General features: G+C 35.0%; 1 protein-coding gene across 7 annotated transcripts in view; it reads right to left on the reverse strand.

Annotated features, from left to right (window-relative positions):
* Positions 1 to 27,583, reverse strand: part of LOC110026165 (5-formyltetrahydrofolate cyclo-ligase, mitochondrial) — a 61,614-nt gene that overhangs the window by 5,008 nt on the left and 29,023 nt on the right. Inside the window, exons 6-9 of one of the 7 annotated variants that reach the window (XM_020727009.1) lie at positions 20,694 to 20,764; positions 13,471 to 13,563; positions 13,214 to 13,304; positions 4,361 to 4,682 (exon numbers count right to left, since the gene is read on the reverse strand). In XM_020727009.1, the coding sequence (XP_020582668.1) occupies positions 13,231 to 13,304; positions 13,471 to 13,563; positions 20,694 to 20,764 (238 nt within the window). In that variant the 3' untranslated portion in view covers positions 4,361 to 4,682; positions 13,214 to 13,230. Of the gene's footprint in view, positions 1 to 4,360; positions 4,683 to 13,146; positions 13,305 to 13,375; positions 13,564 to 20,693; positions 20,765 to 27,583 lie in introns of those variants that run through there. The other 6 variants (XM_020727010.1, XM_020727013.1, XM_020727008.1 and 3 more) reach the window with 6 other exon arrangements.

Below are 27,583 nucleotides of genomic sequence, written 5' to 3' on the forward strand. Positions count from 1 at the left end.
TTTTATGATAGGCCTTTTGATTCTTATAAATATGTTGATTATTACAAGATTATCATTCACATTAAACAAACTTAAGATGTGTTCTTTTAGGACTACAATTTCTAAGGATTAAGCCTGCACTTAAGCTTCCCATGGTCGCTGCCTTCTACGTGTCACCTCGCGGTCGGTCACCCCTGATTGATTGCTGGATCCGCTGTCGAGTCTCAAACACCAACACACCAATAGAAAATGATCCAAGCCACTTATTTTATTTAAATAGAATAGACAACATCTGTTCATCTTCTCCAATCCATAATGTCATAAAGACGAATTCTAATGTCCTCTTTAAGAAGAATTTTCCTTCAGGTGATTATAATTTTTCAAGAGTTTTAAACCCTTTCTAATGTAATTCTTCAACATGTCACTCTAATCAGATAAAACTTATGTTATTGATTTTTATGAAGGACCTTTTGATTCTTATAAATATGTTGATTCTTATAAGATTATCATTCACATTAAACAAACTTAAGAAGTGCTTTTTTAGGACTATCATTTGTAAGGATTAAGCCTGCACTTAAGCTTATCCTTCTATGATAAGACTATTAACTCATTCACTAACCTTGTCAAGTTTTTCTTTAAAGGATTTATTTAAAAACCTTCTCATACTTTTATTTGAATGATTTAATTAAAATTAAGGAATTATTAAGAAGCAATCACATCTTTTTAAAATTTACGAAATGTATACTTATATGTGATTCCCATAGGAGAATGCATGCTTTAACAAATTTCATGGGACCAGAAGGCCCGCCCTTTTAAAGGTGCCAGGTCACAATCGATGCCAAGTTCACTTGCCATGGTAATTTGTCGAGCTCGCTTTTCGAAGTGACCCACCAAACTCATTTGTCAAAATGACTCGTCAAGCTCATTTTTTGAAGTTACATGCCAAGCTCTTTATAACTATTTCTCGGGATTAGCAAATCGCCGAATTAAAGGACATCACTCAAGGACAAACATGCATCCAAATCTATTTAAAAGCTGCACTACATCCATATCTCTATCCTCTCGCTAGAGCATTATGGAGATGCCTAATATTGTAAAATCTAAGTTTTGTTATTCCATTTTTCTCAAGGATAGGAGGGTAGGAGGAGAGAAATAAATTTAGGCATCCTATACTTTTGGAAAAGGATTCACTCTCATCATCTTCTCTTTAGTCCCGTCTCTTATCGAAAGTAAGAACTAAGTGTTGAAGAGGAGACTTTCGCTCCATTTTATTTTTCTTCAATACTTATCCCAAATAAAGTCTCTCTTAGATTGCATGAGCCCACGAACAATATGAACTCCTATGTTCTAAATAAAAATTTAACAAAAAAAGAAAAAAAAAGGAGAGACCCTTCAAGGGCATTTTAAAGATTTTCTTCGAAAGCTCAATAATACCTGAGAATAAATCTTGAGATTTGTGAGATATTTTTCTTAGGGGTCATCGTCATAAATCTCTTTAATAATCATTAATGAAAGAGATGGTCCGCTCTTTTGTTGGTCTTATTTATTAAGTGAAAATGCAAATTATTGTTAATGAAGCCATCAACACCTATTGAATGAAATTTAGATAACTTTTAAATAAACATAATAGCACATAATAAGAAACCAATAAGTCTCCCTAATAAATAAAAAAAGAGAAAACATGAGTAGTTGGAAATAAGACGCGCCCTTCCATTAAATTCAATAGCCTTGACAATGACATAATATATCTAGAGCTAACATTCTCATAGTATCTAGAAAAATGAATATCAAGGTGTTCAATGCCATTAAAAAAAATCATACTTTAAATCTTGATATTTTAATTACAACATCAAAGATGGCATTCAATAGAATGATATTTTCTTTTAAAAACAAATTAAATTTTTTATTCACAAATAACACTTGGCTATCATGTATAAGAGAAATCTAAGAGTAATCATTCTTGTCCTAAAAGAGATTATAATAACTTCAACATATCAATCATCAAACCCTTTAATGCTATTATAAAAACTTTGGCACAATTTATCTATAGTCATACAAAAGAAGATGTGCCCAAAAAATCAAATTATGTTTGGCAACTCTAATTCTTGAGGATACATTATCCACACAGTGATTATATTATCATCATAGCTAATAAATTATATTTTATATTAGTCTGCTTCAATGAATTCTAGATTAATCCATGTTATGACTCAATTTTATTCTTATGATGTTTAGGATTTTGGAGAACAGACTGAAAAAATTCTGGCATAATCATCCTTCCAATTACCTTAGGTGAATCATCACTACAATTAGTTTTCTGATCCAATTCATAATAGTAGAAACTAACTTAATGTACGATATAATATTAGGCCACCTCTATTATCTAAGTTTATGGTTATTGCATCAATGTCTCATTTTAAGCTTAAATTTTTTTTACAAAAGCATTCAAGAAATAAGAGAAAATCAATTTTAAGTTACTTTTGTTAGCTTTAATTGATCCCACAAGAGACTCGCATCATTGAAGAAACTCAAAATCAGCACTTCTTTATATTGAGATTTTCATACAAGTCATGTTCATTCGATTGAATAGTTTCTATAGATAAAAGAAGAAATTGAGTTTGTATCGATGTCTGGCTAGATCAACATTAAATATAACTAAAATCCTCCTATTGAAAGTATCGTACCGAACACCCCCTTAGATTGATTAAAGTTGATAAAGCTTTTCTCATTACCAGGGTTGATGAGAGACATGATGTATTATAAGGCCACTGCCTCAAAGAGAAAAACCTCAGCCTAAAACTCTGTGAACAAAATTCACCGTATTATTATAGTACCAGGCTTATGAAGCCATCCAGAAGTTGGAGAGGAGATCTGCTTAGCTTCTTTGGGAAAGGAGTACAAAGTATATTTTGAAGAGCAATAAGCCGCTCATAAGTAAGGATTTCTTTACTGATGGATAAAGATGCAAGTGTGTAGAAAAATCTTAAATTAAGCAAATCATTTATTTATGTAACAGATCATTAACTTCTAAATGCTAATGTATAAGGCCGAATATTTAATGGAGAAAGCAAAAATGATACTGAAAGTACACTGGATTGTCAACCAGTCCTTGCCCTCTTATAAATGGTTGAACATTTTTGCCATTATAGAAGAGTTGAGGAGCAAAGAGAGAGAATATATATATATATATATATATATATATATATATATATATATATATATATACATACATACATACATAGCAAAAATTGGATGCCATAACAAATTCTATTGTTGAAAAGGTTTGGACCTAGGTTGGGCCAAGTCGGGTTATGGTTCGAGTTAGATCTGGTTAGTCTACAGATCGGGTTAGGGTTAGGTTTAGTCTGGGCTCGAGTCGACCTAGGTCGAACTCAAACCCAAGCCTAGTCTAAGGCCATTGATTAAACCTAAATTACTTAAAATTAATTCAAACTCAAGTTAACTTAAGGAGAAAAACATAAAAGAAGAGGGGTTACCGAAGAGGAGGCAAGCCATAGTAGTTCGACAGAGGAGGAGGAGGCTCAGACTCTTCTTCTTCATATGTACCCTTCTCTAAACTGAAAACTGAAGACCAGACTTGAAATCCAAGTGAATCTTCTCTATGCTGAAGGTTGAAGAACAGTCACAAAGTCCAAGTTCTCCTTCTCTGTGTTGAAGGCTGAAGACAAGTGTCAAAGTTAAAATGCTCTTTGATCCCGTCATGTTTTTTTCTCACTTTTATTTTTGAAGGAGTCGCCAAATTTGTTTCCATTATGTTTTTATTTTTATTTTTTAAAGAATCGTCAATTCTATCGATCGTTGTATACTTCCCTTTTCCGAATAAATCTCTCTTCATGGTCATATGAATGGTCCGAAGAAGATGAAAGATGGATATATGACGAATATGACAGACAAGAGAAAAAAACAAAACGTAGAGAGCCTGCGTGCGATAAACCTCACAATGATATGTTAAGTATGCCCGCCCAAACAAGGTCGGTGGAGGCACCTTGGATCAATATCCACGAAAGAATACCAACGTAGGCTACTCATAACCAGAGAGTCAGGTAGATGCCTGTTAGGGGTCAAGAACACTCTCAAGAGGACATATCTCACTTAATTAATTACATTTTGGGGAATACCCAAACATAATCTCGATAAAAGATGTTTCGCTCGTATTATCGTAGAACTGGGAAAATAGGTTATCAAAGAGAGGTTATTCTGTGTGGGTCCTTAATCAGCATAAATTATATTTTTCGTGAAATCTCAGATGCACAGAAATAAATAATGAAAAACAATCCAAGCATGCAGACATGTAAATGCAAATGTAGAAAATAAAAGTATCAAACAAAATAATAAACACGTCAGTGCCGCTGGATCGACAACATATTTCAGAAAAGAAAAAGAGCGGCCGAACTTTGCTTATACATGTCCGATCATAATTCTATACATCAATATCAAATGCAAAATTAAGATACGGGTCACGAGCATCTGTTTCTGGTCCCCTCCACGCGGTTCCCGTACTAAACTTCTCGGAACCCATGCTCATATCTTATTCCTGTTTTAGGACTCTCCTAGGACTCTAAAAAGTACATAGGAAAAGTAATAAAAAAGGACTCGATCTGCATGAAAACAAGTGTTAGCGGGGAAAGCTATGCAACACATATAATGAACCGTGTCTTATAAGTGGGGGAGTTAAATAACACCTGCAAACAAAATAGTCAGAAATCATTACATGCTCTCCCATAGCAGTACACGTGTGTGTGCATATAAGTAGGCACCCTAACACACTACTATGCATGTACAGCATGCAGACACACCAAAAAAGCATAAAAAAAGATGATGCATGGCTAGCGCAACAACAAAAACACATCACCCAATAATAGCCGAAGGCATCCAAAAGGACCACCTAACATCCTATATCCTAGCCTAACACACCATCTAACGATAAAGTGTCTTAAACAACATCTAAGTGAAGGGTGCTCTCCGGGTAAAGTATGACTTTGGCGGGGTTGCCTTGCCGGCCCCACCCTAAAGATCCAAGGGATCTAAAGAGTGACACCCAATGTGGATTTTGAAAGAGGAGTTTGCCTTATATACGACATTTCTTGCTACATGCGTAATTTTAAAATTATGGTGGATGTAGTAATATATAATAAATATTTTTTTTATTTTTTTAAGTTTTAAAATAAGGGACCATTAAATGTGAGCCCGTAACATGCAATATGACACGAGTTAGATTCATTGGATCTTTAGCACAATCATACCCATATCACTCCTCATGAGTTAACTCGCATTGTTTGTCGGGCTAAACCCAGCAAGCAATGCTCGTTAAGGCATCGCGACCGACACGAGAGTCACTCTCCTATCAAGCTTGGCTCTCTATTCAAGCATGCATGCAAATGAAAATGCATACAGTCAATGGACATAAGTGGTGACAAAAAGTATGTGGTGAAGGCAGTAACTCATAAAGATAGTCGTGTTGAGGAGACGGGCCCAACGACTGGGTGTGACGTAGAGGCAGTCACCCGAGGAATAGGTATGCAGTGAGGCAGTGACCCGAAATATGTCTGTGAAGGGACAATCGAAGTGCAAACCAAGCAAGCGATGAAGACTATGCGAGATGTTATGCAAAGTATACAACACAAGGGATGTTGTGCTCGGTTGCCTAGGGTATAGGATGCCACTGGAGAGAATTACATCTTGCCCCAATAATGACCGAACACATGCAAATGACAGACACATACGGGGTACAGTGCACCATGCAAGCAAGCAGTCAGACTCATGCACATGCAAATCATGCACTGTGAAAGTGACCGGTCAACCGGGCCCATGGGGAAGTTCATTTTAGGTCCTCCACATGTTGGTCCTAGCCACCCTAGTCAAAGACTAAGGGCTTGTGGCCACCCATATGAGTCTCCAGAAAGAACCAGGAGGTAGGTTAGGTGTAAGTGGTTTTAGGGTTTGAGTGTGTATGTGAGGTTATGACCAAGACCAAGCCACCCGAGGTTGTCCTAAGACTGATCCTATTGGAACTCACTCTTGGATCTTCATATGTTGGTCTTAACCATTCCAAGGGAGATTTAGGGGCTTGTGACCACTCATGTGGAACTTCACAAGAAGAGTCAAGAAGTGTTTAGAATTTTTTATGTAGGAGAATTTCACTACTAGTCCTCTAAGATAGTCAACAAGAAAGTCATATGACTAGATCATAGACTTATAGAGAGAAGAAACTAGACATTCTAAAAAATGAGATCAACATAAATCAAGTTCGAAAACATGGAGACTTACATCAAACTTGAGAGATAACCAAATGGGAAAGACAACCTGAGAGGACATTACACCAAACCTAAAAGAGAATGATTTGATTGATGTTTGATTTTGAAAATCTTTGGTTGGAAGTTTTTTTTTGAGAATGTGATCGTTTTATTTGATAGTAAATTATTTTTTTTGAAAATTTTATTTTATTTTTTTTAAAGTTGATTATTTTGTTAATGAGTTTTTTGAGTTGTCTAGTTGTATTGGGTATAGGACATCCTAGGAGACATTACCCCTTGCCCAATAACAACATAATAGTTCAAGTATAAAGTCCTAATGACTGAAGAACTTTTCTCTTTTTTTAGTTTTGGTTATGTCTGAAAGTTTTAGGTATTTTATTCAATGAGTTCTAGTTGTGTTAGGTATAAGATACCCTGAGAAAAATTACACCTTACCCAATAATAATCAAAACAGTTAAAGGACAGTCCTAAAGATTGAAAAGTTTGAAAGTTTTGATGTTTTGTTTTTATTTCAAGTTTCAAGCCTAGTCTTCATTTCAATGATTTTGATTTTAATTTTGATTGGATTGTAAGAAAATTGATGTTTGAGATTTTAAAGTTTATTTGAGTTCAATTTTATCTGACAACCCAAATTTTCTTTAAAGATTTAGTGATTGATTTAACTCAGTGGAATGTATTAATTTTATTTATTTATTTATTTATTATATTATTTTTTTAGATTTATGAATTTGTAAATGATGGTAGGATTTAAGATTGCACCTGAATATGGTTGGAGTATATTCAACATAATGAGACCACAGATTAACAATTTGAATTTTCATTTAAGGTTTCAAAGATTCTACAACAATTCAATCCCTATAGAGTTTAGATATATTTTTCTTGGACACACAACATCTCTTTAGGTAGCGCCCTTTGATCAAAGGCATCAAATGTTTGCCTTTGCAGCCTACAAACTAGTAAGAACCTCTTTTATAGACTTTCTCTACCAGGAACAGAGATGGGATCTTTTTAGAATACAAAAGAATGATAGTGTTGTCTCAATAGCTTTCTTTTTCAATGATGAAAATTTTTCTTCTAATTTGATGTCAAAATGTAATGAAAGATGCTTGTTATCGGTGACTCAAGGGTCTACTATAGAAAAGTTCAAACCATTCACGCCAACCACGAACTTGATTGGGGACCTGCCATTCAAATGGCTTTAGATCAAATGCCAGATTACTTCCATTTCCATGAGAGAATATGAGTTAGGAAATATCTTTCTTGTAATGGGATACATAAAATATATCAATAAAGATTTGACTATAGAATCTTTGAGGTTTTTTATGAAATTGAAACCAGATTTAATTTGAAAAAAATTTCACCAAAGATAATTGATGATAGAGCATGTCCCTAATGCCCTACTCAATAAATAAGGCTTAAATAAGAAGTCAGAAAACATGAAAATTAAGGATACGGGATGAAACCTAAAAATCATGTAAGCTTGATGAACCCATTCCAAAATGAAAAGTTAAACGGGAGGATAAGCAATTTGAATTTGTAAGGGATACATACACTAAAGGTAAATAATAACATAAATAATCATAAAAGATGGAGAGAGGAACATTCCCCAACAGAGTCACTAGAAAAAAGCCTTAGTGGGAGATTTTGGTGTCGTCACAATCCATAAAGTTTCGGAAGACTTCTATCTGGGTGACTGAGCACGATATTTGAGGAATAATATACCTTCTGGGGAAGGAAATACTACCTTAAAATAGGCATGACCACCTGAATAATGAAGTCCTTCATAAGTCTGCAGAACCATGGTTTTTTCCTTTACCTTACGGCTGTAAGATAAGGTTTATTTTATTGTAGGGTCTTGTTCACTATAAAGACATGCTCTCATAGATAATTACATCCCTAGAGCTATGAGCTTAAAGTGAACTCTCAATTAATAAAATGATTTAGTCTATTCAAATTAGACTTTCAACATTAAAGTGTTGGTGAAGGAAGGATGCAAAATGGAAGAATTTCCAGGAAAGGAGGTTTACCCAAAGAATGATTTAACTGATAAAGTCGGGTAAGAGGGTTTTCTAGATGCAAACAAAAAGCTAGACTCTATAAAGGATCCTAATAGGTAGACTAACATATACTTTGAGAATAATGTCCCAGGTTCAGGATGCTGATGGCTTTTCGTCCTCCCAGGCACATTGATATCCTTCAACTATATCCAATCTCACAACCAGAAGCCCTCCTAGAGTGCTATGATCATGGGATGTGAAAAATTTCATAGTTTTGAGGCAGTTTGAAATACCTTCGTCAGTAACCATGAGTTATATCATGTTACGGTATTCCTTTTAGTCTCAGAGGATAGATTGTTATTTTTATATGTCCTAGTCCCATGTTAGACTAACTTAAGTTTCTATACTTAGACTAACTTAGTGTAGGTGTATGATCCTCAATTCTAGTGTCCAAGTTGGCTAACCCTAGGGTTTGTGTCGAATCTGCCTAGGTTTGGCTTTTATTTTTTCTATTGGTGTATTTTAGATGCCATTTCAGGGTTCAATATTTAGTTCATGATTTCTTTCAGTTCCTAAGTTTGTGAGTCGTGGTGAAGAATCAAGATTTTCCTAAGTTCTTCATTTTAGTTTTGCTTTTAAAATTTGGGTTTTTGTGGAGAGAACCATATTATGAGAGGTTCTCTTCCTCCTTTTTGTTTTATGCATTTTTGATTGTTTTTTTTTTGTTCATGAAACTACACATGAAATGAAAGACATGCAAATAAACATTAAATAACATATATAAAATAACATGACATACGATACCCGACATTAGCTTGGATTAGACTTGGGCTCGGAATGAACTGAGGTCATCTAGCGTTTAGCTGGGGTCGGCTCGAGATTGAGCTTGGGTATGATGTGGGGTCGGTTGGTTTGAACCTAGGTTGACCTGGATTGACCTAAGTTGGACTTGGGGTGGACCCAGGTTGAACCTGTGTTGACCAAGGTTAAGCTTGGATTAATCTAAGTTGGATCCGAGCCTAGGTTGAACCTGGGTTGACCTAAGCTGATTTAGGTTAGACCTGGGTTGGCTTGGGTTGGATCAGGGTTGATGTAGGTTGGACCTAGATTGGACTTGAGTTGACCTAGGTTGACAAGGGTTGGACCTGCGTCGGGTCTGGGTTGACCTGAGTTGGACTTGGGTCGAGCAAGGTCTTGTTAAGGTTCAGGTCAGATCCAGTTAAACTATGGCTAGGATTAGGGTTAGGTTGGGTTCGGGTCAACTTGGGTCGGACCCAAACCTAAGCATAATCCAAGGCTATTGATTTTGGTTAACTTAAACCTAAATTACTTAAAATTAATTCAAACTTAAGTTAAATTAAAAAAAAAAAACAAAAATAAAAGAAGGGGTTTACCGGAGAGGAGGCCTGCTCAGGGAGGGGGGGGCCACCCCCCGGGGGGGGGGGGTGGCTTAGACTCTTCTTCTTCTTCCAACGTACTCTTCTCTACGCTGAAAACTGAAGATTAGTCTTAAAGTCCAAGTGTTCCTTCTCTACGCTGAAGGCTGAAGGTCATCTCAAAGTCCAAGTGCTCCTTTGTGTCGAATGAGGTGCTTATTTATAAATCGGAAGGGCAGTAGCAGAGTCCTCCATGACTGTCGATTAAGGTAATGGATCAATTATCAATATCATTTCGACAGTTGGAGCTCCCACAGATCTCCACCGGCGAACCGACGTGTTGATTTGTTGTCAGATTTGGGAAGAAAACCATGAAACACTGACGTAGCACAAGATGTAATCACGCCAACATCAGGCATGACCACGCCCAAAAACTTCTCGGCGTGGATACACCTTGACTAGAAGTGACCACACCAGTCAAAGAGCAAGGCATTTGTGTGTTAAGTCGACTTTGAGTTAGTTGACCAAAATTAAGGTCAACAATAGTATGGTAAAAAAATTCAAAATAATAAGTTTGAGTGCTTGAATAATTTTTATACTAACTTTAATTTTTATTTTACATTATACTATGCTTTTATATTTTCAAAAAAGAGCAAATTTGACCTCATATAAATCAGTATTGTATATCAAAAATATTCATTTGTAACAAGCTTAATAAAAGTGACTCCTTCAAGTACCCTAAAGAGGCTATCATGTACATCATTAAAGCGTATAAGTGCTTGAATTTATGGGTTGATATAAAAATCATATATTTTTCATTGAACCTGAATAAAATTCATTCAATAATATGTGATTAGTCGTTGTTTGCAATGACCAAGGCAATGTATATAAGGGTATGGCTGAGCCAAACTTACACATGACTTAGCATAGGCTCAACTCGATAATTAAATTGTAGTTAAGCTCGATAAGCTAAAGCCAAGTTTGAGCAAAAAACTAACTTGACTTGTAGCTCACAAGCCAGCTTATTTAAAAAATTATAATATTAATATTAAGCACAACAACAACAACAAAAAAACCTTAATCCCACTGTGGGGTCGGCTACATGAATTTTTTCTCCATTGCATCCTATTTAGGGTCATATTTTCATTTAGTTCTAATAAATTAATATCATTTTGTATACAACAAGCCTAAGTCTTCCTAGATCTACCATTGTCTTTATTAACATAAGTCGAATCTAAAACATCTACTCTCCTGATAGGATCATCAAATGGTCGACGTTTAATGCGACCAAACCATCTAAGGCGACTCTCTCTAATTTTGTTTGTCACGGGAGCTACACCAACACTATCACAGATATATTCATTTCTCATTTTGTCTCCAAGTGTAAAACAACTTACCCACCTAATCATTCTCATCTCGGAAACACTTAACTTAGTATTATACTCTCTTTCAAAGGGTTGATTCAACACCATAGATGATTACAGGTCTCACCACCATCTTATAAAATTCTCCTTTCAATCTAAGCGGAACTTTTCTATCACACAGAAGGTCCGAAGAATTCCTCCACTTCAACCAACCAACTTGAATTCTACTATTAACATCCTCATCTATATCACCATCACTTCGAACAGACCCGAGATATCTAAATCGTTCACACCTTTTAATAATTTGATCACCCAAAGTTACACTTATGTTTGTAGAGCTACAACTACTAAGATTACATTCTATGTATTCAGTTTTAGTTCTACTCTAATGAAGGCCTTTAGACTCCAATAAAATTAAATATTAAACACAATAAAAATATATTAAATTTTATGATTTTAAATATAACTTAAAAGTATTTTAAAATTATATTTTATTTTCTCATAAAAAATGATTTCTCGTTAATTCACTATTAACTGATCATTTTTTTATTATTTTAATAGAATAATTACTTTAGTCAAAATCATTTTTTCTCTTTAATAATAAATGAGCATGCTCATGAGCCAACTCAATCTCATAGAATTATGCTTAGGCTTTAACTCAAATTTAATTCATTAAAGCTTAAGTTCAAGTCAAGGTGGTTCGAGCACAATCAAGTCAAATTTTCTACCCCTCTAGTTCTATTTTCATAACTTCTTTTACATCTTCTTGCAAGCCATGTAGACAACAATGACTTTGATTTGTGTTTCTTTAGGTTACTTACGATGCTAGAGTCATTTGACAATAGACCACAATTTCTTATCTCCGCTAAATCTCCTTAGTAAAAGATGGCCACCAAAGATGAGGTCCTCAAATCTATAACAAAGTAATACCATTTGATATTTTAACAAAATTTATCTGACATGTTGTCATATATAACTTAATGAGAGTATTCTACTGCATTTTTAGTGGAGATTATGATGTGTATATGATAACAAATAATACACCTAACTGAAAATTTTTTATTTTTATTTTTTGAATGTTACATCCAATCGTATATACTTCTATAGGGATTATCTATGTATAGAGGCTTATTTCATAATAATATTGGTATATGATTCTATTCAAATGTGATTGAATTATTTTATAAACATTATTATTTCATTTCATTTGTATAGCACTCTGCAGAATAGATTTGTAATGTATGACACTCAATTATAAGATTTATTGTTTCACTTCAATAAAATTGGAATGTTCGTTATTGCTACATAAATATTATATGGCATTTTGTTGTGTTATAAATATTAATTGTCACTGTGCTTTATTTATCTTATGATCTGTTGTGTAATAACTATGGTATATGTCTTACAATCAACCTTGTAAGATGTTGAAGTCTATTGAAATGCAATCCATTATATGTCATAGGTAAATCATGCTTGAATCAAGCTCGAGCTTTATTTGAACCTTGATGGAATTATGTTTGACTATTGTTCAAATCCTATTCCAAGATTTGGACTATTTTCAAAACTAATTTGAATCTTGCATGAATTTTATTTAAACCATACTTAATCCATAATTGAATCAAGATGAAATATTGCCCAAAACTTATTTGATTCTAACCTATATGTTTACCCTATTCAATCAATGTAGTTTTATATTATATGAATACATCAAAGGATACATTCCCAAACAATATGTTATCCTGCAACACAATCCAACCCTAGTCCAATGATGATGATGATGATGATTTTGTTATTATTATTATTTAATGAGGAAGCAATTCAAAATTTCTGATTTAGGATATCAATTTGATTGAAAATACCACACTAAACATTTTAATTGCTTTGATTGTCAACATCTACCACCTACTATCAACAAAGGATGAATATCCTTCTTAGCAACTGATCCGATTTGCTTTGGATTGAAATGTCATTCCTAAACAAGATTAAACCAAACTTAATCATCACCAAGATTTGAACTTTTTTTTAAATCCACTCACTCGTGATTCCTATCGCCAGCATTCTCACTTGTGGCCAAACAATATTTCAATCCATTTGTAATATATCATAACAAAATTATTAAAAAATGAATATATTTGATTTATATACAATCAAACAAATAGAACTTGAAATCAATTCATCAAAAGAAATTAATGAAAAATTTAAATTGTGCAATAACAAATTACCATATTTCAACAGCAGTTCAGCGGAAACAGAGATCTGAAGCGTAAGGAGAATATCTGAATTGGGGCAGAAGATAAGAAGGTTTAGACAGAACTGCATTTGAAGAGAATGTACTTAATGAGTAAAGCTCTCACCAATATATGATATTATGTAGCATATCATACCATATAGCTGGGGAAATATAATTGATTAATGCCACTTATCAAGTGAAGAGTGAATCACATGTCCTTTAATGATGCAGGAGAAATCCAAATAACACCTGATGGTGAGACGAGAGCATCCACAGGAACATCAGTGTCAGTCACTGGAATCACATTTTCAACAATGATTTGGGGAGAGTAAGCAAGAGCGACTGCAACCAATAATATATTATTAATCAAGTTCTGTGATTTAAAGCAGAGGGAAATATAGGTGGTGATTAGATTTTTACTTACAGGATTGGCACAAAATAATAATAATAAAAAGAAATGCATACAAACGTTTGAATTTTAAGAAGCACATAACAAAAACTGAAGGAAATAAGAATTCATACAACCGATCAACAATTTTGGAACATGGTTGATACATCGTCATTAACAAATTTTATCATTTGGCATGAATCTCAAGGTGATTAGTACGATCTCGAAATATTTTTTAAGCAAGTAAACATTCAAACTAAAATTGAAAATCACATGAAATTCCAATTTCAGCAAATTTACAGTTACATTGACCGGCTTGATGTGACGAACACAATGACACAAAAAATGGTCAAATCCAAGTCAATCAAGCTAGGATCAAACTATAAAATCACTGGTTGAGGCTTTGAGTGTCTAATTGAAAGAGCAAATGAATTTCAAATTTGAAAAACTTATAGTCAAATTGAGTGTATCGATTAGATGAATTAAACGAACCCAAGATCACTCACATACGACATCGTTAAGGAACTTACATGTCTGCAAAACGTCATTCAGTTGAGGGAATATCTTTGGGACATCCGATGGAGTGGTTTAGATTCACTCTTTATTTGCAGGGTGGCTACTCCTAAACTCTATAAATAGAGCCCTACTACCTTCATGCAGAGGAAAAGATCAAGGTCTAGAGCTGGACCAAGAGGAGTTGGGTTACAGTGTCGTTCTAGACCAAAAACACGATGAAGACTTCCTGCTCCCACCAGCAGCCCACTACCGTCGCCCCCCCCGCCGTCAACCACCCCCTGCTCGTCACCATCGGTGGACCTTGCAAAACAACCACACACGTTGCAACGAAGCCCCTCGCACAGTCAAAACGTACGTTGCGGTGTAATGAAGCAAGCCGAAGATGTAACAACACACTCCGAATATGATGTAACAACGTATCTTGAATTAAGTATAACAACATTACCTCCAATACGAGGTAACAAATAATACTGTATTAAAGATCTGACGATAACTCCCGATTGCAATGACTTACGAGTCTCATACTCAGGATACAACTTTCTCTGGACTACTAAAGTTCTCTCCTCACAGCTTCCCTCTATGACCTTGGTAGCCAACTGATGCTCTTGCAACTCACCACCACAGCCTATGTGACCCACTACAACGTATGAGTTTCTCAACTCGTGCAACACCTAACCCTAACCATTATGTCCTACAGGCATTATTACAGCTCACCGCTATGACTTATGCGACCAACTACAATCTACATAACTCACAACTTACACTGCTCCAAACTCCGACCTCTATGACCTACAGACATTATTACAGCTCACCGCTCTGACTTATATGACCAACTACAACCTACATAGCACACAACTTACACTGCTCCAAACTCCGACCTCTATGGCCTACGAACGTTATTGCTACTCCTAACTTCGAACTATATGGCCTATTGACGTCATTTCAGCTCATCACCACAACCTATGTGACTCCTAAAGTTCTCTCCTCACAGCTTCCCTCTATGACTTTGTTGGCCAACTGACGTTCCTGTAACTCACCACCACAGCCTATGTGACCAACTACAGTCTATGAGGTTCACAACTCATGCAGCACCTAACTCAGTCAATATGGCCTACAGGCGTTATTACTGTCCACTATTATGACTTATGTGACCAACTATAACCTACGTGACTCACAACTTACACTGCTTCAAACTCCGACCTCTATAGCCTACGAACATTATTGCACCTCTTATGTGACCAACTATGAATTATGTGGTTTACAACTCATACAACTCCTAACTCTAGCTTCTATGACCTACAAACATATGTCACCACTACGATTCATGTGACCAACAACAACCTGCATGGCTCACAACTTATGCATCTCTCAACTCCAGCTTTTATGGCCTACAAACGTTATCGTAGCTTACCACTACGACCTAAGTGACTCACAGCTCCTGCAACTCCCTATCATGGTCTCTGTGGCCAACCAAAGCTCATGAAGCAACCATCTACGACCTACATGGTCAGCTACTATCACGACTTTCAACTACAGTCTCTATGGCAAGCTAGCGCTACAACCACCATCTACAACATTCATGGAGCATTATTGCCTTCATAGTAATCGACTATGGTTTTTGCAGCCCGTTACAACTATTATTGTTGAATTATCATTGTATATCAACATGGTAATTTCATCGTCTTTAATTTGATAGGAGAGTAAGTTTATGTACTTACAATTATATAATGAATTATTTCAACTAGGCTAGGCCTAGTGATTTTTTGTTTTCCAGGATTTTTCATTTTAAAAAAATTGAGGAGTCTCCTACTTCTCTTTTATCTTTGTATGTGTTGAATCTTCATCCAATGTTAAGATGCTCATTTATTACTATACCACCATGAAACTCACAGCACGCAACATTTTAGCACCATCTGGGGAAAGGAAGTCTAGTTGGGCACATCTTTAAAGTTTGAGATGCCCAACCCCTGCTTTTCTTGCCAATGATACACATCAACCTACTGGTGAAAGATTATCAAAGACCTCTCTTACTCTTCTTGTTTTTATTAAAGGTATGAGAGCCACAAAAAAATGACTTTCAAAGTGTTTCAGGCTTGGAAGCAAAATTCACTGCAGTCTCAAAAGGTCGTTCACCTTAACGTCCCGGGCACAAATTTGGAAAGTTAGTCATCCCACATCTCATTTAAACATCAAGTCTACGAGATGCATTTCTAGGTTGGCGGCAACATCCGCTGTAGTCTCAAAAGATTGTTCATGTTAGCTTCCTAAGCACGATTACATTGGGGTAGTATTCGTGCAACCTATCTAGACATCAAGTTTACAAGAACAAGTTCCAGACCGTGGGACAATCTTTATTGTAATCTCGAAAGGTTGTTCACGTCAACATCTCGGGCACGATTGTGGTTGGATAGTCATTTTACATTTCATTTCGATATCAAGTACATGAAACAACTCCTTAATGGGGGATACTTTTTGTTACAGCATCGAGAGAACACTAAAGTCAACATCTTAACATCAACCACTGACCCGAGATGTTCGGCCAAAGAGCAGTCCCTCAACACCCCCCATCACAATGGATTTCTTTCTCAACTAAATAAAAAATTGACCTTTTAAAAATTCGATACATGGGCTGTTTTATAGACTTGTGTAGACAATACCCCTTTTGGGGACAACAAATTCAAAATCAAAAATAGAAAAAATGCAAAATATTATCACAACCATATTTTAAAGAAAAGGTAGAGCCCATCTCGATCCATGCCTTAATCTTAAGAAATGTTGAGCAACTTTGACACCTCATTCTAGACTTAATCGATTCCAGAGGGACTTGATTCAACTTTTTCCATAACAGACTATGACCATCAAGTAGAAGTTTCGACTAATAGCCTCGAATAAGTCAAAAAGCCTTCGTCTATTTCATTCGCTTTATCCATAACAGGTTAACACCATTGAGCATCTTCGGTTATACAAACTAGGACGGGTCTTACATCCTTAGTGGATTACATTTGACTTCGTCCATTATAGATAATGATTGTCGAGCAGGTGCTCCAACTAACAACTTAGGATAAGTTATGCATCCCTTACTAGGAGTTCTTTCATCTCCGGTAATGCAACTAGGGACAGGTTAACATTGTTTGAGTAACTCTAGAAAATTTTGGTAACTCTCACCTCTCCATGCAAGTTTTCAAGATTGCACTGCAGTAAGAAAATGGAGTGACACTCAACAAGTGTAATATGAGGTAAAATATATGTAATAACATAAAGTGTAAAGAGTCACATCAAACAGAAAAAAGAGTAACATAAATCAATACACTGACTACAACAAACACAAGAAGAGCTACAAATACTAACACACTATGACAAAAGAGATTAGGAAAAGCCACAAATACACACATACAGACACTAATCCACTACAACATCCCCCCAACTTTCAGAGTATGCTTCTACAAACCACTTTCAGTTGGACCCCCATTTTCATCCAAATGGGGGATCTTTAGGCACCTGGATAAAAGAAATGTTCTCGAGATCAACTGCAGCTCAACGACATGATCGATAAACCCTTTGTCGGAAGCATCTATAGAATTTTCTTCCTGCGTGCTAGGATCACATCTTATAATCTCCTATTAAAGAGCCAACATCCTTGGAAGCCTACAAAGTATCCACGCTCTGATTGAGGGTTGCCCGTGTCTCCTTCAATTCTTCTCAAGTATCCATCAGTTTTCCGTGTTGTTGACAAAGAAAAGCTGTCATGGAGAACATTTCATTTTTACAAGTCGCTAATTGATTTACGAATAACAATGTATATTGTACGAGAGTTATTCATTGTGCTCGCCGAGAATTGGATCAATCTTTGGAAATTTGGTGTTCCATAACCTTTGACGAAAGGGCATCGGCAACGACTTCCTAGAATTCAAGTATTTTGCTCATTTTCAGAGGGACAGGATTCTCCAGATGTCATCATCTCGTAGCACGAAAAATTTTCTCCATAAAGCACAATAACAGTGCAAAAAGTGGCACAACAACAGGCCAAAGGAATTCCACAGTGGTAAAACAGCGGGCCAAAGGAATTTCGGAGGTACTGTTTTGAATTGGCTTGTTGCACACTTAACAACATGATAACTACTCTTTCTATGATGGTGGTCAGAGTCTCTACGTGGCCTCCATCATGGATGGCCTTTTTTTGGATGCAGCTTCAAGCATTCTGCTTTTAAATGGCCTCAATATTGGTAGTGAAAGCAATAACGCTTCCCTCTCATCCTTCTATCTCCTTCAGATTGCTCTTCAACTTGCCACTACTTCAAGCGAACTGTCAGCTTCTTTAGCTAACTTTATTCTTCTCTTATAAGATTATGACCTCTGAATTTATGAGGCCTTTGCAATACTTACTAAGACTATAAACAATTCCATAGGAAGATCTTCACAAAAAAGTAAAATAAAGTTCATGAGAGTTGCTTTTGCTCGTAATGAAATTCTAAGCAAGAAGGCCCTTCACTTGAACTCTTTAATATACCCTCTAACAATCTGATCATAACTCCACATTAGTTGTTACAAATGAATCCATTTTGCTTCATCATGATCGATTAGATGAAATTAGGCTTTAAATAATTGATTAAACAATCCCTAGAAATACAATATAGATCATAATTTAAGAACTTTGTGTTAAACCACAAGTTTGTGAGATGACATTTTCAGTCGAACAAATAAATCTTTTGTGCAGAAATATATTGTAGAAGGCAAAAAACAAACTCTACTAGCTCCTACCAATTTCCCACCATCTCTGCATCTAAGTTTCTATCGAAAATAGGTAAATTCAGCTTGGCATCCACATTGAAATGAGATAATTATCGAGCTGGAAATTGATATTCAATTGAAAATATTATGATTTATTGATGAAAGTTCTAAGAGAATACACGGCCACTGCCATGACTTGTGGAAGGGTCTCCACCATTCCTCTAGTTTATAATTGATGCCCAAGTTCAGTCATTTATTCCATTTTTCTTAAAGCTCTTTCGGTATTTTGAAATTTAAGTATCAGTCACATTCAAGGCATTATTTTCCCTTTGTTGATGACTAGTTGCTCTACCCCTATTGCCGCTTGATCAATAATGGTTGCTACAACTTCACCATTGTAAGACACTCACTCCTTCATTTTAGGGATAGAACCGTGATCCGATGCCAAAATAGAACCTCCTTCGAAAGTATCAGTATCCAAAGCCTTTCAAGTAGATTAAAGGGTGACCATGGGTGTTGTAATTTGAAAGGTTGTCTCACTCAATTACCACTATTTGAAAGATTATATTTCACAGCCCAAGTATTCAAGAAAAATTAGATCTCACAAGGGTGCGCACAATCCTTAGGTACCCTACCAATTAGAAATCTTATTGATCGGTCAAGAGCTGAGCCAGGGCTTCACACAACTTGTGCAAGAAAAAGAAATATCTTGAGACCAAATAATAGATTCATAGGAAAAAATGAAATATCATTCACCAATGTAAAGCTAGATTTTTGTCAGGAAATTCTTTTTTCTTTCAAGAGAACTCTCCTTTTCTTCTTTGCTGTACCTTACTAGGCTTTGTTGGCACATTGGATTATTCTCTATTTTTTTCGTCAAAACAAAGAAATATTCATGGCTAATACTTGATTTCCAATGGTCAGATACCATAAGAGAAGATCGGCACAGACAATGATGAAGTTTGGCTAGAGCAGGATGTATGAGGTCGAAACAAAAAGTAAATTAGGTGTTGTAGACAAAAACAAGAGAGAAAATTGAGAGGTATTAGAATATTAGTGCGCAAAAACCTTATTGGCTCGATTAAAATGATCTTAGTAAGTTCTATTTATAAATTAATAAATAAATAATCCAGAAAGCTTCAAACTAGAGTAAAAATATAATCTAGCAACTTCCTTAAAAAAATCAGTAATAGAGTAAAAAAATTAGCAATATGGCAACTAATTCCGAGAACAAAGCAAAAATTTCCTAAGAAATAGGAACTAAACAAAAACCTAAATAAAGGAAGGGATTGGAACAATCACTTGCAATACCCCATGTGACCAACTAAAGTTTAAGGGTGGTTTTAATTTAGTTTTTGCGGTTTGATTCAGCTCCAAAAGCTACTTTTATAGCAAAACTTCATACTCAAGGAAATCAGAACATTGCACAAATCGTTAATTTCTGTAAATTACTTTGTGGCACCGAGCAATTTGGCAACCAATTCCAAGGACAAAGCAAAAAACTCTTAAAAATTAGAAATTTAACACAAATCTAAATATAGGAAGGGATTCGAACATTCCCTTGCAGAACTCCTATGTTTGACCAACTAAAGTTTAAGGGTGGTTTTAATTTAGTTTTCTGTGGTTTGATTCAACTCCAAAAGCTACCTTTATAGAAAAACTTCTCACTTAAAGAAAATCAGGACATTGACACAAATCGTGAATTTCTGTAAATTACTTCGTGTTGCGGATATAAACCTAAAACATGTAATGAGTAAAGACATAAATGACAAAATGAAATGAAGTGTAAGAAAAGAGAACTTTTGTGAACAAGTTATAATAGCTAGAGAAATGGACAAACTTAAGAGAGGTTGCTTCCACTTCTGTTCCTTAGCAAGCTTCTGGTAATTCTTTAGGAAAACATCATAGTACCTGTTGGGTTTAATCCATAACGAGCACAAAGCCAAACAATGTCAGAAGAGATCCACCACCACGCGTATGAAGTTAGAAATGGATAGATGACAATACATGTTAAGTTAATCCAAATAATATAGTTCAATGAAGGCCTTCAGATTTATATTTTAGAAGAACATAAGTTCACACATATCCAGAAAGAAATTTTAGCCGAAATCTGTACTTTTGACACGATATGACACGATATTAAATTAAGCCAACAAAAAAAAAAAGATTTTTTTACACCAGAATAATTTTTATTTGGCTTAATACCATTTGTAATATATAAAACTCTTATTGCCAATAACATCTATGCATAGTATCACAAGAGAACAACCTTTAAGATAAATCTTATAGTAGATATCTATAGTGAATGTCCATCGATAAATCCTCATGTAGCTACAAAGTGTATACATGCATTGCCTCGCCTAAGTATAGGATAAGCCCTTTCAACCCATCTCACTCTAAATTGTTGTCTGCAGTTGCATATGGTTACTCAAATTAAATAAAAATGTTTGAGCAAGAACACATAGAATTCCAATGGATTTGATTTAACAAAAATTATACAAAAGTCGTAATATTTTATTTTGGGATAAAGTATTCATCAAAAGTCTAATGTTCATAAGAAAATAAATGGTAGCAGATCAGTAAGCTACTGATAAGCTGTACTCCAATATCAATTACTATGATGCTGCCTTTGAAGGCAGTAACATAGAAAATCATTTGCGTGGAGGATTTTTTTTTGCATAAAGATACATATATATACCTGCATACTCTCACACATGCACACACATATTAATCTGAGTAAAGTCATGTATCTTGAACATGTAATAACTAAAATTTTAATAAAAGATGAAAGAATAAAAAAACAATGTTGACGGTTTGAGGAGAGTATCCCTTCAATTACAACAAATCTGTCGCATCCCTCATTTGAACAAATCAAAGCATAACGAGCAAAGAAGGGTGAAGAAGGAGAGGGTGGAGGTGGTGTCAAAGACCTCCTTGGAACGAGCCGCAGCCAAGGACGTGTCATCACAGGTATGTTTCTTTTAACAATTTTAAACATTGTATTTTAAGCATCTTATTATTCATGTCATAGCATACATAAAACAAGTAAGGGTTTATACATATATATTAATAAACTAACTTTAAATGTTTAATGTGATAATTTTAAATGATAGATATTATATAACTTCAAAATAGACCGATACGAGTACTATTTGATTTAGAAGCATCACATTCTTGTATAGTTGATTAGTGAAGCGATTGAATATTTTGTCGATGCTTGTGATACTGTCAATAGGAATGTCAAATGACACATTTCTTAAAGTTGATCAATCATGTGAGGTGGAGCTTATGATTGGCGGAAAGAGTTTTAATGCCCAACTTATTGTGTTGCCTTTGGTGGAATTCGATGTGATTTTAGGCATAAATTGGATGTCTGAAAACTGTCACTATTGATTGCGATAAGAAGAACGTCAAAATAAATGCATCTGAGGATGCAAAAGTTAAAGTTTCTGGTGAGTTTCTGGTGATAGAGGACTGACATCTATGATAATTATCTGCATAAAAGCTTTCAAATTGTTAAATCATTTAAGTTTGGGTTTTCTTGCTCAGATAGCAGATACTTCTAAGAAAGTGTCTTTGAGTAACATTCCAGTGGTAAGAGAATATCCTGAGGTGTTCATTGTGATTTACCAGGGCTACGACCAGTGCGGGGTAGTAAAGGAGTTACAGGAGCTGAAAAACCAACTATAGGAGTTACTAGATAAGTGACAAATCAAATCTAACACCTCAGCTTGGGGAGCTCCAGTGTTATTTGTGAAGAAGAAGGATGAGAGCTTCAAGCTGTGTATTGACTACAATGAGTTGAATAAACTCACAGTTAAAAATAAATATCTACTACCGAGGATTGACGATTAATTTGATCAGTTGGAAGGGGCTTCAGTAGTTTCAAAGATTGATCTGAGGTCGGACTATCATCAGTTGAGGATTAAAGAATAAGAAATAGAGAATACCACTTTCACAACCAGATATGGGCACCATGAATTCGAAGTGATGTCGTTTGAACTGACAAATGCTTCAGCAGATTTCATAGACCTGTTCTTTAGGCGGTTCTTGGACACAGTTGTAATTGTCTTTATAGGTGATATTCTAGTATAATCGAGGGATGAAGTCACTCATGCAGATCATTTACATGTTGTGTTATAGGTTTTGAAGAAGAATACAATTTATGACAATTTTTCTAAATGTAAATTTTGGCTTAAAAGTGTGACATTTTTTGGGCACATTATCAGCGAAGACGACATATCTGTGAATCAGAACAAGGTGAAGGCGATTGCAGATTGGCCAAGACCTACTATTGTTATTGAGGTAATGAGTTTTCTAGGTCTGATTGGTTATTACATGTGATTTGCTGAGAAATTTTCACAGATTGTTATGTTACTATCAATGTTAACTCAAAAGACGGTGAAGTTTGACTGGTCTGATCTTTGTGAGGAGACTTTTCAAAAGTTGAAGACCTGTTTAATGTCTGCTTCAGATTTGGTCATTCCTTCTGGTTCTGATGGATTCCAGATTTTCAGCAATGCATCTTTGAGGGGTTTGGACTGTGTACTTATGCAGCATGATAGGGTCATTGTATATGTATTACAACGATTGAAGCATCACTAAAAAAACTATCCTACGCATGACTTGGAACTTGTTGCAGTTGTATTTGCACTTAAGATCTAGAGGCATTAACTGTATGGAGTTACATGTGAAGTTTCTACTGACCACCAAAGTTTGAAATGTCTTCACTCAAAAAGAGTTGAACCTGAGGCAGATGAGATAGCCGAAATTTAGTTAAGATTATGATTTAGATATTCAGTATCATTTGGGAAGGCAAATGTTGTTGTTGATGCATTGACTAGAAAAGCTTCTGATAATTTAAATTATTTATTTACCCAACAACAACAGTTAATTAATGATCTGAAGAGGTTGAGGCTGACTACAATTGATTATGATGATGATAGTATGATTCAGTTATATCTGTTGATGGTGCAACCAACTTTACAGGAGAGAATTGGAGATTCTTTGGCCAAAGATAACAGTATTCAGAAAATTTTGGAACAGGTTCTGGCAGTCAATTTGGAGAGATATGTGATAGATCATGATGGTCTATTGAGGTATCAAGACATGGTTTATATTTCGGATGTTGAGGATCTGAGGAAGGAAATTCTGGAGGAAGCATATCTATCCGGATATTCTATTCACCCAGAGAGCAATAAAATGTATCAGGATATCAATGGAGCTTTTTGGCGGTTAAGATTAAAGAGAAGTGTGACAGAATTTGTAACCAAGTGTCTGTCATGTTAGTTTGTGAACGCTGAGCATCAGCGTCATAGAGGTCAGTTGTAGCTTTTACCGATTCCAGAGTGAAAATGGGAGAAAATTGCGATGGATTTTGTGATTGGTTTACGTAAATCTTGTCAGGGTCATGATGCTATATGTGTAATTGTTGATAGACCGACCACATCGGGTCATTTCTTGCCTATTAGACAGACAAATTCAGTTGAGAAGCTAACCAAATAATACGTGGATTAAATTGTGAAATTGCAAGAAGTGTCAAAGTCTATTGTCTCTGATAGAGATGACAGATTTATTTCCAGATTGTGGAAGAAGGTTCAAGAAGCTTTGGGTACTCGACTGACTTTCAGTACAACATTTCACCCGTAGACAGATGGTCAATCAGGACTATTCAGACCTTAGAGAATCTACTAAAGTTATGTGCTCTAGACTTTGGTGGAGGTTAGGAATCATATATACCTTTAGTAGAGTTTGCTTATAAAAACAGTTACCGGGCTAGCATTGGGATGGCTCCATATGAAGCCTTGTATAGAAGGAAGTGCAGGACACATCTATACTGAGCTAAAAAAAGGTGAAAGAAAAATCATTGGAGCTGATTTGGTTGATGATGTTACTAAGAAGAATAGATTGATCAGAGACAGACTGAGGGCAGTGCAAGATAGACGGATGAAATACTATGATGCCAAGCACATACTTGTTGAGTTTATTTTCATCAAGATTAGTTCTTCGAAAGGTGTGCAATGATCTGAGAAGGTAGGAAAATTGAGCCCAAATATGTGGGTCTTTATGACATTATAGAAAGGACTGAGAATGTGGCTCACAAATTGGCTTTATCAGCACATATGCATGGAGTGCATAATTTTTTCCAAATTACTTCATTGAGGAAGTAAATTGCAGATAAAGCTAATAAAGTGATAGTAGATTCAGTTGATATTCAATCTGATCTGACTTATGTTGAAGAGCCTAAAAGGATTCTGGAGTATGATGTGAAGAAGCTGTGGAACAAAGAGATTCCTTTTGTGAGAATTTTATGGAACCACGGGTTGAAGAAGGATGCTACTTGAGAGAAGATCTCTGAGATGCAAAAAAAATATGCACAACTTTTCTCTTGAGGTAGGTTTACTTTCATGATTATTTTCAAATTTCGAGGATGAAATTTTTATGAGGAGATATTTTAATAACTAAAGTTTTAATAAAAGATAAAATAATTAAAAACAAATTGCTGACAGTTTTAGGATATGCATCCCTTCAGTTATAACAAATTTGTCGCATCCCTCATTCGAACAAATCAAAGCATAACGAGCAAAAGAGTAAAGGAAGCCACATAGAAGAAGGAAAGATGAAGAAATTGTGGTTACTGTACAACTTTGTGCCCCAGCCAAAAAGGAGGAAGGAGAGGGAGGAGGCGACGTCAAAGACCCTTGGAGCGAGCCACAACTGAAGATGTGTTGTCTTTGCAAGAGAAGCAGAAGTAACGCAAGGAAGCATCAAACTTTACATGCCACTATTAGGGTTGTTGAGCCTTGCGAAGGAGAAGGAGAGGAGTTGACTTTTGGCATTGTGCTCGTGCAGCAGAAGAATGGGAATCTACTTTGAGTCAAGACCGAAGGTGAAGAGGAATGGGAGTCTGCTTTGACTCAAGACCAAAGGTGAAGAGGAAGACTAGTCAAACTTCTTGCGGCTTTGTTCATGTATAAGAAGAAGAAGAGAAGGGGAGTCGAAGTCAGCAAGGCGATCCTTACTTCGTTGTGTGCATAAGAAGGGGATGTGCCTATGCTATGTTGGGCTGAGACAGGACCAAAGAAACTCACGCGATCGAACCGAGGAAAGTAGGAAGGGGTAAGCTTCGTACATGAGCTAAGAAAAAGGCAAGTTATATAAGGTATGTTTAATATTTTTTTATAAGTTAATTAATTTGTTATTATATATAAAAATTTTATGTGTGTGTGTGTTTAAATACAAAATAAAAATTTAATCAGGACCATAATATAATGATTTCAGATTCGTATGATATGTTGGAGGAGCATGGGAGTTAGTAGGAGGATTAATCTGAGCAACTTATAAAGTAAATATTAATGGCATATTGTTAATAGAACAAATAGTATAATTTTTAAATTAATGTAATTAAATTTTTTTATGTAATCAGAAGGGTGTAGAAGACTGATAAATTCTCAAATTTTGAGGAAGATTAAGAACTTTAAGGTCAATAGAGGTTAGAGTTTTTAACTATTATTACATCTGTAAATAAGCTAGTTACATTTAAGTCTTTCAATTAAAACGAAATTCTTATAAGTATATGCATATTTTATTGGTTTAGGTGCTAGGAAGTGAGGAGAAATAATAAATATTTTTAGAGGTCTTCTAATTCAAGATGAGTAATTATTTTCTTATATATATTAAATATAAAGTTTATTAAATAAAGAATTTTTTTAATGCTTTAGACAATAATTTTATATTTGTATGCATGTTGTAGCTTAAGAATAAAAGAAAAAGAAAGGGGAAACGGAAAAAGAATGTTTAATGTCTTTAAAATGATGTAATTTAAATGAAATGAAATGTGGTAAATGTTTTAAGTCATACAGGATTACCCTCAGATGGTACAGACAGATGATGCAATATACCCATGCACGTTAAAGTAAATGGTAAAGATGCGCTTTCGGGTGCAATTTTAGGGTACCTTTGGGTACTTTTTTTAGGATGTCTTAGAGCACATTTTGATAGTGATTTCGAACATATTTTGAGGATACCTTCAAATATGACAGTAATACTATAATGACTATTAAAAATGTTAAAAACAGTAAATACTTAATGTCAGATGCGAAAGGATAAATTTAAAATTTAATGAAAGTAACAACGTTTTCTATTAGCATTCATGCATAGTATAACATATAATTTAATACATATTAAATTATAATTACTCACCAAATTTTACTTACAATCGAAGTTTAAAGTTTTCTTTCAGAAGTTTTGGTTTAATATGTCCGATAGGAGAAACTTTGTTTACCAGAGAAGGATCACTGCTGCTAGAAATTTTTTTTAAGATGATAATGTCTCTTTATTGTATTTTTTTCAGATGTTGATTTACTCTTCAGTACTATATTGAGATATTATTGTTGGAAGTTATTGTTTCTGGATGCTTTAGATTTTATTGCACATGTGAATTAGTGATTCTTTTATATGTATTGAAAGTTTTCAAAATATGGATAGGTTGATAATAATACTGTCCAATTGCAGTTCCCATCTTAGTTAATTATAAGCACCAGGTCGAGTCAAGACAGAACCATGATGAAAATTTAAACTAAATATTTATATTTGGTTTACATTTCTCCTTATAAATATTGTGCTTCTAAAAACCTGAGTCTAATTGGAAAGGAGAATATTGTTTCACTAGCTTGTGATAAGACTTCCTGGTATTACTAATAAAGTTGAGAATATATTTGTTAAGGCCAA

The sequence above is a fragment of the Phalaenopsis equestris genome, unplaced genomic scaffold, assembly GCF_001263595.1.
Source record: "Phalaenopsis equestris unplaced genomic scaffold, ASM126359v1 Scaffold000353, whole genome shotgun sequence".
NCBI classification, from domain to species: Eukaryota; Viridiplantae; Streptophyta; class Magnoliopsida; order Asparagales; family Orchidaceae; genus Phalaenopsis; species Phalaenopsis equestris.